This window comes from Orycteropus afer, unplaced genomic scaffold, assembly GCF_000298275.1.
Source record: "Orycteropus afer afer isolate SDZICR_OR568_19922 unplaced genomic scaffold, OryAfe1.0 scaffold00048, whole genome shotgun sequence".
Classification (NCBI taxonomy): domain Eukaryota; kingdom Metazoa; phylum Chordata; class Mammalia; order Tubulidentata; family Orycteropodidae; genus Orycteropus; species Orycteropus afer.
Window position 1 is genome coordinate 6,029,155 of NW_006921635.1, and position 15,764 is coordinate 6,044,918.

General features: G+C 38.4%; 1 protein-coding gene across 1 annotated transcript in view; it reads right to left on the minus strand.

The window, feature by feature from the left end:
- Window positions 1-15,764, minus strand: part of TMEM116 (transmembrane protein 116) — a 90,436-nt gene that overhangs the window by 37,189 nt on the left and 37,483 nt on the right. Inside the window, exon 2 of the mRNA XM_007938269.1 lies at window positions 10,683-10,814. Within this exon, the coding sequence (XP_007936460.1) occupies window positions 10,683-10,814 (132 nt within the window). The remainder of the gene's footprint in view (window positions 1-10,682; window positions 10,815-15,764) is intronic.

Genomic DNA, 15,764 nt, shown 5'->3' on the forward strand with positions numbered 1-15,764 from the left:
ATAAATTATATTTCAATAAAATGCATTTAAAAATATACACTGGTCTAATAAATAACAAAAAAAATACAGGCAATATAATGAATTTTTCATACAATTAAATTTAGAAATTTAAAGAATCATTCCTTATTCTAAAATTACAGTCTACCTGGTGTTTTTCTAAATTTTATTTCTTTTATGAAATTAAATGCTAACTGTTTTTAAATGCTCTTAATTTAACAAAATATAAAGGTCCAACACTGTAACAATGCTTACACATTTTTGTTTTTATTTCACTGGTTTATAAAACCCTGAAGTCTATGAACAACTGAACTACATATCTAATCTATGACCTGGTCTTCAGTCAAAATTTGCAAATTTATTTCACACAGATGAGAATTATGGACACATATAATAAGAAAATGCCACAGTGACCCTGACAATTTACTAACAATCTTCAAGGTTTCTGCCGAAGTTCTTTCCTATTACTGCTTTAGCCTGGTTTTTTTTTTTTTTTTTCATTCTGATTCAGCTGAAAGGAATAATAACTGCTCAGCATTTTCCAAAAAGCTCAGCAACAGTTTTCAGGAAGAACAAAGATATTGTTCAAAAGGGTCTTCCTGCTCAGAGAATGGAACTGGAAATCTGGTGACTGGTCCTCTTGTCTTCCCCATAACTCTCTGAAGTCTAGGGCCTCTTCATCTGCTTGTGTAAGCAAGGGAAGGCCCTGTTCCCTGACCCTACTTTTCCTCATCAAGCACCAGACAGAAGAGAATTTTGAAAAGTAGATACATTTCATTGAAACTGATTAGATAGGGAAGTGAGGGACATGAAGATCGATTTTTACTTTTCCGTTGTATACCCCTCTTTAGTATTTTCATTTTTATCTAGAACATGCTTTAATTTTACAAATTATGCACACTTATTTAATACAGAAACCCTGAAAAAATGAAAGTGTTACATTTTAAAGTGTGTATTTATTTCTGCCTTGGTTCCAGTTCTCTATAAAGTATTTAAGGAAGTACTGGGGATGCTCCACTAACATGGGGAGGGAGGAAAAAGTCAAAGATAATTCCCAGCTCCAAAGTGAAAGAAAATAAGAAGTGTCCTTAAATAATTCTTACTAAAGTAAAGGAAGTATAGGTGACAGTTAAGCCCTAAAGGTCTATTAAAATACTCTCATCATAATTTGTCTAAAGAGAAATTTAGCTGTGGTACCAGATCCTCGGAAGGAAGGTCAGGCAATCTACTTCCATAGAGATACCGCCTCGGAAACCCAAGGAGGGGTTGCTGTGGACTGGATTCAACTTGACAGCAATGAGTCTGGTTTTGTTTACCAGATCTAAGGTGATCTCTTCAGGGACTTTAAAACTAAGCCTAGGAAACTTTGATTCTATAAAACAGATGCCTATGTGTGCTGTCAAGTTAGCTCGCTAATAATGGGATTACCTAGAGATCAAGTTGGACTAGACTGAAGAAAAGGGCTCTGCATTTATACCTGGTGCTTGTGGAAAACTTTATGTAAGCCAGACTTTAAAATTAAGCCTAGGAAACTTTGATTCTATAAAACAGATGCCTATGTGTGCTGTCAAGTTAGCTCACTAATAATGGGATTACCAAGAGATCAAGTTGGACTAGACTGAAGAAAAGGGCTCTGCATTTATACCCGGTGCTTGTGGAAAACTTCATTTAAGCCAGACTTGGGAAAGTCTCAATCTTTAGCACTATTCAAGTCTCCCCTCTCTTTTCCCCCAAGAATTTAGAGACAAGAAGGGCTTTGCTGTGTGCATCGTACTTTAACTGTTAAAAGAGGTGTTGGCCCACATAAAATGCAGCTCTGCTTTGGAAAGCCAAAAGGGAAGAACACACTCAGCATTTCTCAAGCTGAAAGAACTGAAGAGGAAATTGAAGCCTCAAGTTGTAATACTGAAAGATCCTTTGGGCAATATATTGAATGATGCAGGAAACACCAAAAGATTGAAAGAATACACGGAGTCACTGTACCAAAAAGAACTGGTTAATGTTCATCCATTTCAGAAGGTGGCATATGATCAAGAACCAATGGTACGGAAGTATGAAGTCGAAGCTGTACTGAGGGAATTGGGAAAAAACAAGGCACCAAGAATTCACGGAATACCCAATGAGATGTTTCAACAAACGGATGCCACACTAGAAGCACTCACTTGGCTATGCCAGGAGATTTGGAAGACAACTACCTGGCCAACCACCTGGAAAAGGTCCATATTTTTACCCATTCCAAAGAAAGGTAATCCCACAGAATGTGGAAATTATCAAACAATATCATTAATATCGCACGCAAGTAAAATCTTACCGAAGATAATTCAAAAACAGTTGCAGCAGTATATTGACAGAGAACTTCCAGAAATGCGAGCTGGATCAGAAGAGGATGTGGAATGAGGGATATCATTGCTGATGTCAGATGGATCTTGGCTCAAAGCAAAGAGTACCAGAGAGATGTTTATTTGTGCTTTATTGACTATGCAAAAGCATTTGATTGTGTGGATCATAACAAATCATGGATAACATTGAGAAGAATGGGAATTCCAGAACACTTAATTGTGCTCATGAGGTACATAGACCAGGAAGCTGTCGTTCCAACAGAACAAGGGGATACTGCATGGTTTAAAATCAAGAAGGGAGTGAGTCAGGGTTGTATCCTGTCACCATACTTATTCAATCTCTATACTGAACAAATAATCTGAGAAGCTGGACTATATGAAGAAGAACATGTCATCAGGATTGGAGGAAGACTCATTAACAACCTACATTATGCAGACAACACAACTTTGCTCGCTGAAAGTGAGGATGACTTGAAACACTGATGAAGACTGAAGACTGAAGACTGCAGTCTGCAGTATGGATTCCACCTCAATATAAAGAAAACAAAAATTCTCACAACAGGACCAATAAGCAGCATCCTGATAAATGGAGAAAAGATTGAAGTTGTCAAAGACTTCATATTAATTGGCTCTACAATCAATACCAATGGAAGTGTTGTTGTTGTTGTTGTTAGGTGCCATTGAGTCATTTTCGACTCCTAGCGACCCCACGCACAGCAGAATGAAACAATGCCCGATCCCGTGCCAGCTCCATGATCCCTGCTATACTTGAGCCCATCATCGCAACCACTGTGTCAATCCGTCTCATTGAAGGCCTCCCCCTCTTTCGTCGACCCTCCACTCTACCAGGCATGACATCCTTCTCCAGGGTATGGTCCCTTCTGACAACATGACCAAAATAGGTGAGATGAAGTCTGGCCATTCTCGCTTCCAAGGAGCATTTCAGGTGCACTTTCTCCAGGACAGATCTGTTAGTTCTTTTAACAGTCCATGGTACTTTCAGCATTCTTTGCCAGCACCACAACTCAAAAGCATCAACTCTTTTTCAGTCTTCCTTATTCATTGTCCAGCTCTCACATGCATATGACGAAAATGGAAATATCATGGCTTGTGTCAGGCGCACCTTAGTCCTCAAGGAGATATCCTTGCTCCTCAGCACTTGAAACAGTTCCTTCGCAGTTGACTTTCCCAACGCTACACGTCATCTAATGTCCTGACTGCTGCTTCCATTGGCATCAATTGTAGAACCAAGCAACGTGAATTCTTTGACAACCTCAATCTTCTCTCCATTTATTGTGATGCTGCTCATTGGTCCACTTGTGAGGATTTCTGTTTTCTTTATATTGAGACATAATCCATACTGCAGAAGATATCAGACGTCATACAGTATTGGGCAAATCGGCTGCAAAGGACCTCTTTTAAGTGCTGAAGAGCAAAGATGTTTCCTTGAAGACTATGGTGTGCTTGAAACAAGTCATGGTATTTTTAATAGCCTCATATGCATGTGAGAGGTGGACAATGAAAAAGGAAGACTGAAGAAGAATTGATGCTTTTGCGTTGTGGTATTGGCAAAGAATGCGGAAAGTACTATGGACTGCTAAAAGAACTAACAAATCTGCACCTGGGAGAAGTGCAGCTGGAATGCTCCTTGGAAGCCAAAATGGCCAGACTTCATCTCACCCATTTTGGTCATGTTGTAAGAACGGACCATTCCCTGGAGAAGGATATCATGCTTGGCAAAGTGGAGGGACAATGAAAAACGGGAAGGCCTTCAATGACATGAATTGACACAGTGGCTAAAACGATGGGCTCAGATATACCAGAGATCGTGGGGCTGGCCCAGGACCGGGCAGTGTTTCATTCTGTTGTACATGAGGTAGTTATGAGTTGGAAATGACTCGTTGGCACCTAACAACAACAACAACAACAACTGCTTTGGTACTGACCTAGATCTCCCAACTTCGTGTCCAGGGCACTTTCCACTGTTTCTCTTCTGATGGCTTATACAGTTGGAGGATATTTTCCTTTCCCACAGCCTCTTCCAGGTAAATCATTGATTTTTCCTGTTCCAGTTCAGTGAAGTGGCATAAGGGTGCCCCAGTGGTCCTGAGCTAATGCTCCTCTAGGACCAGTTCTGTGTTTCCTATATCTAGCTAACACATCTAGCACTTACTGGCCATCTCCAAGTCAACTTTGGGAGAAGGAGGATCTAATGCTTTGACAGATCAGCACAGATGATTTATATTGTCAAACAGAATTTTTTGCCTTAAACAGCATTCTCCACAGGAAAGTATTGAAACAAGATCCTGAAATCCTTCCAAGCTGGGCAGTAAACTGGATCCACTCTCAGGACTGGAAGAAGCAGTCACTCTTGCTAGAGTGCTCAGTGTGTTGTCCTCGTTAGCTGCCATCACGTCAGCTTTGAGCGGTGCTGGCTCATGGTGCCCAGTGTCCGTGGAAGGAAACTTTACCTGGACCTGAGCCATCTTCGTGACTGACTGCTGGTATGCCTGAGTCCGTTTGCAGCCACTGTGCATTCTGAGCACCTGCCAACCTAGGGACTCTTCTACAGCTGTATTAGACAGTGTTCTGTTGTGACCCATAGGGTGTCATTAGCTAACCTGCAGAAGCAGATGGCCAGACTTCCTAGCCTGTCTCACTCTGAAAGTTCTGCTGAAATCTTTCCCCCAGAGTGACCCTGCTGGTTTTTGAAATAGCAGTGGCATAGCTTTCAGCATCATAACAACACACAAGCCAGCACGGTTAATGAGAAACTGCCAGACAGGTTGGATGATCTTGATTCCCTTGGCCAAGGAAAACAGTAACACTATATTCAGACAACATCTTTAATGTTATGTTAGTTGCCATGAAGGTACAACCATGTAATTTTATAACACACGTGGACTTCAAAAATCACTTTTAAAATACTTCAAAAATCTCTGTGAAGATTAGACCAGCAATAATAATTTTGTTTTATAGGGAAAAAACAAGGGATAAAGATCAAACAACTTCCTTAAAGTCATATGTACTCTTAACAAATGAAGCAAAAGCATAATGAAGTCTACATATGAGACCAGACGGTCAACATTTACCCAAAAGCAAAGATAAGAAGGCAAAGGGGAAGGAAAACGGATCTATGGAAACAAAACAAATAGAATGGAAACAATGAGAACGCTGACAATTGTAAAAACTGCAACCAATGGCACAGAATAATACATATAAAAATCACTAAAGTGGAACCTAAATTTCTGTGTAAACTTTCACTTAAAACATAATAAAATAGCAGTTTTTAGAAAAAGGAACCATAACGCAGGTCCCCTAACTCTAGGTCTTGTCCTTTCTTTACTACTGCTCTCACCAAGTTGAATAAATGGATTCATCTGAATTGTGGGCCTAATTTGAAGGATAAAACCAAGTATGACACATTCTTTTCCTCTAAGCTAGCAGAATTGACTGGGAGAAGTGATAAAGACAAATACTGAAACTTTTTTTTTTAGTCTGGAAGAGTGTAGATTTTTTTTCTATTTAAAAAAATAATTCAGACATTCATTAAGAATTATTTAGAGAATGACATCACACAAAATGGTGCTGGGACAACTGGATCTTCATATGCAAACTAGCTAAATCTGACCTATACTAAGCACTATATGTGAATTTTAACTCAAACAGATCAATAGCCTAAACAAACCCAAAAACTAAAACCATAAAACTCTTAGATAAAAACATGGGAGTTAAGTTTCAGGATCTAGTCTTTGACAGTAGATTCTTAGGTATGACATCAAAAGCAAATGAGACAAAAGATAAAATAGATAAATTGGATTTCATGAAAATTAACAACTTTTGTGCATCACAAGATTTTATCCAGATTATTGCTGTTACTGCTATGGCAGGACTGCATATGTAAATGTATTTACCTCTGTTGCCTTTAACTCTTGTGCTCCTCCCAGTATCTTCCCTGGCCTTGACCCTTTGGTACTGACCTCCCCTTACTGAATATTGCCCTCCCCTTCATCCAAGCTCCTACGGGTCTGTCCTATGGTTAGTGGTTCACCCTGTAACCCCTGGTAACCATCAAAGAATGTATTTTTGTGTGAAAACTTTGTATTGACTTTTTATAATAGTGGTCTTATGTAATAGTTGTCCTTATGTGATTGACTAATTTCACTCAGCATGTCTTCCAGGTTCATCCATGTTATGAAATGTTTCACAGATTCATCTTTAATATTATTCTTTAATGTTGCATAGTATTCCATTCTGTGTAAGTACTATAGTTTGTTTGTCCATTCATCCACTGATGGGCATTTAGGTTGTTTCTGTCTATTTCTTTTGTAAATAGTGCTGTGGTGAATACGTGTATGCATTATCTATTCATGTTATGGCTCTTATAATAATTCATGAGTGGATACAGAGACAGACACATAAGCTGAACAGGTATGGGAAGGAGAATGGGACTATACCCACAAATACACATAGGTTTGACAAAGGATATTTCTACATATGTATTCACATATGCTGCAAATACACTCATGAATACAGTAGAGCACACAGGGGGTAAAGTTACAAAAACTTCTTAGCCATAACCAGACACCTTGAGGGAATGAGTCACTGAACCTGAGGGCTCAGGACCACAGTCTCAGGAGACATTAAGGTCAATTGGCACAACACAGTCCACAACGAAAATGTTCTATATCCTACTTTGTTGAGTAGGATATAGAAAATATAGATACAGAAGAACTCCTACAACTCAGTAACAAAAAGACAACCCAATTTCAAAATGGGCAAAGGACTTCAACAGACATTTCTCCAAAGATATATATAAAAAAAAGTCAATAAGCACATGAAAAATGTTCAACATCCTTAATTATTAGCAAAATATAAATTATAACCACGATGTGATACCACTCCACACCCACTAGGATGTGTAGTAATAGGAATACGAAAAATAAAAATTGTTGATGAGGATGTAGAGAAATTGGAACCCTTGGGCACTGCTGATAGGAATGTAAAATTGTGCAACTGCTGTTGGACAGAGTTTGGTGGGTCCTCAAAAAGTGAAACATAGAACACCATATGACCTACCAATTAAAATGCTAAAAAAAAAAAAATCCCTGTCAAATCAATATTCTATATCCAGCAAACATATCCTTCACGAATGATGGTGAAATAAAGACAATCTTAGATGAGGAAAAATTAAGAGACTCTGTCATCACAAGACCTGCCCTTCAAGAAATGGCAAAGGATACACTTCAGGCTGAAGGGAAATCGTATCAGAGGAGTCTTCAGGAATGAAAGAAGAATCACAGAATTGGTAAATATATGGGAAATGTGAAAAATTATTTTTTCTCTAAGTTATTTAATTAATATGTAAAGCAAAAATAACACTATCTTACAGAATTTTCAATGTGTATAGATGTAATACATAAAATAAATATAGGATGAGTCAGTGGGAGAAATAAGAAGTCCTACATAGCTGTAAGGTTTCTATAATAACGGAGTGCTCTACAGAAGGTTATATATGTATACTTTAATCCCTAGAATAACTACTAAAAAATAATTCAATGAGTTATAACCAAAAATCCAAAGGATGACTAAGAATACTAAAAAATATGCAAATAATACAAGAGAAATGGGAGAGAGAAAAAAGAGGGGACAAATAGAAAAATAATAAAATGGTAAATGTAAATCCAACCGCATCCATAATTACATTAGACATCAGTGGTTTAAACTAGGAGTTTCTGGGGGTGTATGTGTGTGTCTTGTTTTGTTTTTTCAATTGTGATCTGGGTGAAAGTTTACAGAGCAAAATGGTTTTCCATTCAACAACCCGTACACATTGTGCTTTGTGACATTTACTACAATGCCCACACTGTAACAGCATTCTTCCAACTTCCTCCCTGCAGCCACCCTTTCCTCTGCTCTTCCTTCCCATCCTTCCCACCTTCCTAGCTCTATTCCTGGGCAAACGCTATCCTCTGGATCACATATACTTGATTGTTCTAATAAGTGCATACCCTCTGAACTGGGAGTCTCTTAAAGAGTCTGCTAGTAAATATTTTAGGCATTGAGTTTTGCACTCTTAGTTGCAACTAGTCAATTCTGCCCTGTAGTACAAAAGCAGTTACAGACAAATAACTAAATAAACGGAAGGCTGTGACCCAATAAAATTTTGTTTTCAAAAACAAGCTGTTGGCTGGACTTAGCCTGCAGGCTGTAGTTTGCCAAGTTCTGGTAGTGTAGTGCCTAAGGCACTTGACTGCTAACCAGAAGGCTGGTGGTTCAAACCCACCAGCCACTCCTTGGAAGGAAGATTGGGCAATCTACTTCTGTAGTGATACCACCTCGGAAACCCAAGGAGGGGTCGCTGTGAGTCTGATCCAACTCAACATGCAGTGAGTTTTTTTTTTTTTTTTTGGTCTTTGTCGAAACGCAAATTAAAAGGAAGAGATTGACAAAGTGAATTTGAAAAAAGCAAGATCCTATCATACACTACTGACAAGTTTCTCTTTAAATATAAAGACAGCTATGTTGCCATCAACAGGTGAATCAATAAACAAAGTGTGGTCTCTCCATGCAATGAAACGCAGCAAACTAGCAACAAAAAGGAACTACTAGTACACACAGCAGTGGATGGCTCTCAAAATCATTATGCTGAGTGAAAAAAGCCACTTTTAAAAAAAGGATAAACCAATAAAAACAAACTCACTGCCGTCGAGTCAGATCCAACTCATAGAGACCCCTCTTTGGATTTCTGAGGCGGTATCATTACGGAAGTAGATTGCCCAACCTTCCTTCTGAGGAGTGGCTGGTGGGTTTGAACCGCCAGCCTTCTGGTTAGCAGTCAAATGCCTTAGGCACTACGCCACCAGAATACTGATAATTCATCATGTATATAAAACTCGAGAAGTAAATCAATCTATACTGACAGAAAGCAGTTTAGTCATTGCTTGGAGACTAGGGTGGTGGGAAGGTTAAATTCAAAGTGGGAGGAGAAAACTTTTTGGGATGATGTTTTTTTACCTTCATTGTGCTGACGATTTCATGGGGGTATGTTCAAATCGGTCAAATTGTACACTTTAAATATATGCAATTTACTGTATTATAGCTGAATAAAGTTGTAAAAAAATAATAATGTTAATTGCATCCATGCCAAGCACAAGGTAAATATTATTAGAGACTATTTTACAGACTGAGGACCTCTGGTGATTAAAGTGCTTGGCTGCTAACTGACAGGTTGGCCATTTGAACCCACCAGGCATTTCGTGGCAGAAAAACGAGGCAGTCTACTTCTCTAAAAATTACAGCCATGGAAACCCTATGTGGCAATTCTACTCTGTCCTACAGGATGGCCATGGAGTCAGAATCGACTTTATGATCGTGGGTTTGGCCTTGGTTTATTTTACAGATCACGAAACTGAAACTCAGAAAGATTAAGGACTTGCCTAAAATCACAGAATTAATGATCCAAGATTCTAAAGCAGATTTTTTGCTTCGAAGATTGTATTGTCCTGCTTCTAAGTATCTGAATTTTAATCCTGTCTGTGTTTTATTTCCTTAACTGAAAAAACAATACTGCATCAACTCTACTTAATTCGTAAGGCTATTAGCAGGATTGAGCAAAGTAAGTCTCTAAGACATTTTAAGTTCGTATGAGATAGGTAACATATGGCATGAATTTCATACAAGCTACTATATATTACTATTTTGCCCTGAAATTGAAAGAAATTTCTTCTCTAGTAACAAATTCCAGGGGAAATATCCAGCAATGAATACACACTTCATTTTATTCTTGTTCATACTGCAAGTCTCAGAAACATAGGAAAAAAAAAAAACTAATGGCATTGTGTGGGTTACTGCACTGACAAAATCCAAGAAAGAGAGATAACCTATATATGATCATCTGTGGTATCTTTAAAACCCAATGTTTATCATATTCCTACAATGAAAAACCATGCAGTCATTTCAAATGATGTTGTAGAAGAATATATCATTACATGGAAATATGGTTACAATATGTGAATAATAAAAATAGATTACAGAAAGCATTACTCTATTATTTGATTGTTTTAAAAATACATATACTCACAAAGAAAAACAGAAGGGTATATAATATGCATAAAATATTGAGTGACTGCATTTAGTTTTAATTATTTTATCATTTTGCTTCTCTGAATTTTCCAAATGTTCTATAATAAACTAGTACTATTTTTTAATATGGAAAAACAATAAGAGCTATTGTTTAAAGATGTAACAATAAATCCCATTTCTCAGGGTGGATTCTCTTTGTTTCCTACTGAAATCTGAGTATGCCGGTCCTATAAGGGGTAGTTTAAGTCTCTTAGCACTCACCTGCCCAACTGCTTGCAGGTTATAGCAGACTATATCCTTATTGGCTGATGAAGTTCCATAGAGAAGTGCATCAATGAGCCAGCATATCCCCAGGAGCAGGTCAGAGAGGCTCAGACAAAGGAGTGGCCTTTTCTGACAAAGCAAGAAAAGTTTCATTTCAAAAGTAATACAGCCAAGAAGAAATAACAATCTGTTCATGCTTCACCTTTCTAGCATCGAACTAGAATGTTTCTGCCAGGCCTCTGCTACTGGTTGATTGTGGGGAATGGAAAGCAGGAAGGAGTCTGTAATCACAGCCACCCCAACTGTCCTGGGATCAGAGTACTGGTGGATGGATTAGTAGTAAACCTTACTCCTCAGAAGGCCACTCCTTCCTCAGGTACAGGCTCAAGGAAAGAAGGCACAGATGAGAAATTCTGCAGTTAAAGGAAAAACCAATGATAGTGTTGTATCTAGAGTGTTTAGGGATGTGGTTGAGGGTTTAAGGAAAAATGAAAATAGACTTTGAGAGATGAAAAGTCAGGATAGGGAAGATTATCAGTATGAAATGTGTATGCTGCCTTTCAATTGATGACCACCCATGTGAGGTTTTTTTCTTTCACTTTCAAATAACTTTCTTTTTCTGGTCTCTCCACTTTCACCTATCTAAAAATAGTCTCAATTCTTCAATGAAGAAACTGAGAACATGAAGAAATATACCATACTTATGGACTATAAAACCCAATATTATAAAAATGTCAGTTCTCCCTAAATTAATCTACAGATAAAATATAATCTCAAGTAAATCTCAAGATTTTCTTGCGGAACTTGACAACGTGACTCTAAAACTGATACACAAATCCAAAGTGTCAAGGGAACCAAATCACTCTCAAAGAAAAAGAAGGAAGAGAACTTTCCTTACCACATACGCAGAACTAACAGGAAACTAAATAAGATTCTGTAGTATCAGCACCCAAAAACCAAAACCACTGCCATGGAGTCAATTCGACCTATGACAACCCTGTAGGAGAGAGCAGAACTACCCCATAGGGTTTCCAAGGCTGTAAATCTTTACAGAAGTAGACTGTCTCATCGTTCTCCTGCATAGTGGCTGGTAGCTTTGAACCACGGACCTTCTGAGTAGTGGCCACAATGTTTTAACCACTGCACCACCAGAGCTTCTCCCCAGTTTGGCACAAGGATGGACAAATAGACTAATGGGACAAAATAAAGAGCCCAAAGCAAACCTATGCAAATGTACAGACCATTAATATATAATAAATCACCCAGTTGCTACTGACTCTGACTTAAGGTGACACCATATGTTTCAAAGTAGAACTGCGCGCCAGAGTTCTTAGTGTCTGTGATCTTTCACAAATAGAGTGCCAGGCCTTTCTTCTGGTGGACTCAAACAGCTAACCTTTCGGTGAGCAGCCAAGTGCTTACCAACTGTGCCACCCAGGAACTCCTTAATGTAAGATATAGGTGGCTTTTTAGAACAGTAGAGAAATGGTAGACTTTTAAAATTAGGATGCTAGAACAATTGGATATCTGTATGGAAAAATAATGAATTTAGATTCCTTGTTTAGACTTTAGACTACACTCAAAAATCAGTTCCAGGTGGATTAAAGACCTAATTGTGAAAAGCAAAAATTATAAAGTTTTATGAGACAAGAAGACTTCTGCTTAAGGAAAATTTTCTTAAACAAAACACAAAACACTCTAAAAGAAATAATGTTAAAAATTCAACATTAAAATGAAAATAAAGTCTTTACATCAAACATACTTAAAGAAAAAAAAAAAAAGGCACCATAAATAAAGTGAAAAGAAAATCTAAATGACCAGTAAACATGTGAAAATATACCTGACCTCATTAGTAATCAAGGAAAAGTAAATTAAAGCTACAATGAGAAAGAATTACACACCCACCTCAACAATTTTACAGTCTGACAATATCAAGTGTTAATGGGAATCAGCAGCATGAGACCTTTCACATACTGCTGGTACAACCATTTGAAACTAATTTGCCATTATCTAGGAGATATGTGCATATCCTGTGACACAGTATTTCCAGTGTTAGGTAAATACCCTACAGAAATTGGCCAAGCATGCAACAGAAGGCATGTACAAGAATGTTCATAAGAGCATGACAGATAAATAAATTGTGGTATAGTCACATTGTTGTTGTTGTTGTTATGTGCCATCGAGTCGCACCCGACTCATAGGGACCCCTCCTTGGGTTTCCAAGGCAGTATCACCACGGAAGTAGATTGCCCCATCTTCCTTCCGAGGAATGGCTGGTGGGTTTGAACCGCCAGCCTTCTGGTTAGCAGTCAAGTACCTTAGGCACTACGCTACCAGAGCTCCCATAGTCACATTATGGAATGCTAAACATCAATAACAATTAAATGAACCAGCTATATACAACAACATGAATAAACCTCACAAATAGTGTTAAGGGAAAAAGTAAGCCATAAAACAATACATACAAAAAATATATATATACATTCAGTATCTTCCATGTAACTCAAGTTCAAAACCAAGCAAAACTAAACTACATTGTTTATAACGTATACATACATTCCTGGTAAAATTTTAAAATTTTAAAGAAAAACAAGGAAATGATTATCACCAAAATCTAGTAGTTACCTAGAGGTGAGGGGGAGGGCAGTAAGCAGGAAGGAACACAATAAGTGTGTTGAGGGCACAGGAAGTCATCAATTTCTTGTCGCTAGTGTTTATTTACACTCATGCTTTAAATATTACATATATGTTTCATGCATTCTAGTCCAGACTATCACAATAAAAGGTATAGCAGAAAAAAATTTAGGGCTTCTTAAGATACTACCTATGTACGCTGTCAACCACTCAGAGGAAGATCTATGGAGGAGATTCTGGCTAGAGTGGGAGAACAATGTGGAACAAAACTCAAAATAATTAAAAAAAAAAAGGGGGGGGGGAGCCTGATGAACCCTGAGACTATGGTCCCTAGCTACCCTTCAGGTCTGGAATTGAACCCACTCCTGGGGCTTCCAGCCAAACAAAACACAGGCATATGAGGTGAACATTTACACTAGGTAGATACACTCCTTGGAAAACAAGGAAATGATGAAATGCGTACAGGGAGACAGCTCAGGGGGCAGGAGAGCACGGAGGGCAGGACACAGGGAAGAGGTAACTATGGGGAGGAAGTGGGAGGGAAGCTGTTGCACTATGGTAAACTGTAGTCAATGTCATAAGACAAAGTATATGTGAGTTGCTGTATGCAAAGTGAATTTGCTCTGTTAACTTTCACCCAAATCACAATAAAAGAAAAAGAAAAGAAAAGATACTACCTATCTAGTATAAGAACCCACCACCTGTCTGCCAGCGTATCATACTGTGGTAGCTTGTGTATTGCTATGTTGCTGGAAGCTATGCCTCTGATATTTCAAACATCAGTGGGGTAACCCAAGGTGGGCAGGCTTCTGTGGAGCTCCCAAATTAACAAAGACTAGGAAGAAAGGCATGGAGAGCTACTTCTGAAAATTAGCCACTGAACACCCTATGGATAGCAACAGAATACTGTCTGATGCAAGGCTGGAAGATGAGCTTCCTAGGCTGGCAGGCACTACACAGTGGCTGCAACACTAGACTCAAACATATCGACAATTATGAAGATGGTGCAGGACCAGACAAGGCTCTGTTCTGTCGCACATGGGGTCACCATGAGTTGGAGCAAACTCAATAGCAACTAATGACAACAATGTAAGAACTCCCTAACTACCGTCTCCCCAACTGTACTAAAAGGAATTTTTCTTTATCTTCCTTCTAAACAAGAGGAATGTTAATAGGGGTGTGGATAGACAAGGTTACCTTGGCTAACAGAAACATAAGTAAGTAAAATAATGTATATTAAAAACATGTAAAACTATAAAGTACTTAATAAATTAAAAAAAAAAAAAATACTCACTGTCATCAAGTCGATTCTAACTCATAGCAACCGCCCTCCCCACTGGGTTTCCAAGGCAGTAAATCTTTATGGAAGTAGGTTGCCCCATCTTCCTTCTGAGGAGTGGCTGGTAGGTTTGAACCACCAACCTTCTGGCTAGGCATCAAATGCCTTAGGCACTGCGCCACCAGAGCTCCTTAGTTAATGAATATCAGACACATTATTTTAATGATATGAGGCCTTGATTCTGGGTAATCTTGCTAAAATTCCAGCCAGATAGCACATTCAGAGATTCTATTGGCCTGTGACTTGCCAAAAATTTATAACTGTTAATGGATAAACAGTTAAAACTAAATACAAAATAAATCCCAGAGGAGAAAGGCAGTCAAGCAGCTTTTTTAAGCAAGAACATATTTCTGGACATCAGTTCAAGATATAGCTCTATGGACTAGGAACTGTTGTATATTCAAACACATCTACAGGCTTTGGCAGGAAAAGGAGGCTAAAAATAAAAAGAGTGTGCTTTCATTCTGTGGAATACCATGAGTTCTAATAACAGGAGATAAAATCAAGTAATTAAATAACAAAAATTAACTGAGAATCCATTATTGAAATCAAGAGAGATTTCACCCCTACTATTTGAATTGTGGTGTTGGCGAAGCCAGAAGAACAAACAAATCTGTCTTGGAAGACGTGCAGTTGGAATGCTCCTTAGAAGCGAGAATGGCCAGACTTCATCTCACCTACTTTGGTCATGTTGTCAAAAGGGACCATTCTCTGGAGAAGGATGTTATGTTTGGTAAAATGGAGAGTCAGAAAAAAGAGGGAAGACCCTCAATGAGATGGACTGACACAGTGGCTGCAACGATGGGCTCAGGTAGAGCAAGGATTGTGAGGATGGTGCATGACTGGGCAGTGTTTCATTCTGTTGTACAAACGGTCGCTGTGAGTCAGAGCTGACTCGACGGCACCTACCAATACCGCAATATACAACAAGATATTATGTTGAAGGAAATACAAAGAAGTATATATCCTACAACTCATGGCCTTAAGGAAAATACAATCAGCTCAGTGCTTGGTAACAAAGAAGACCTACAAAAAGTATAAATCTTTAAATATATATATATTTGTGTATGTATGTGTACACACTTGTACTTAATTTAAATCAAGAG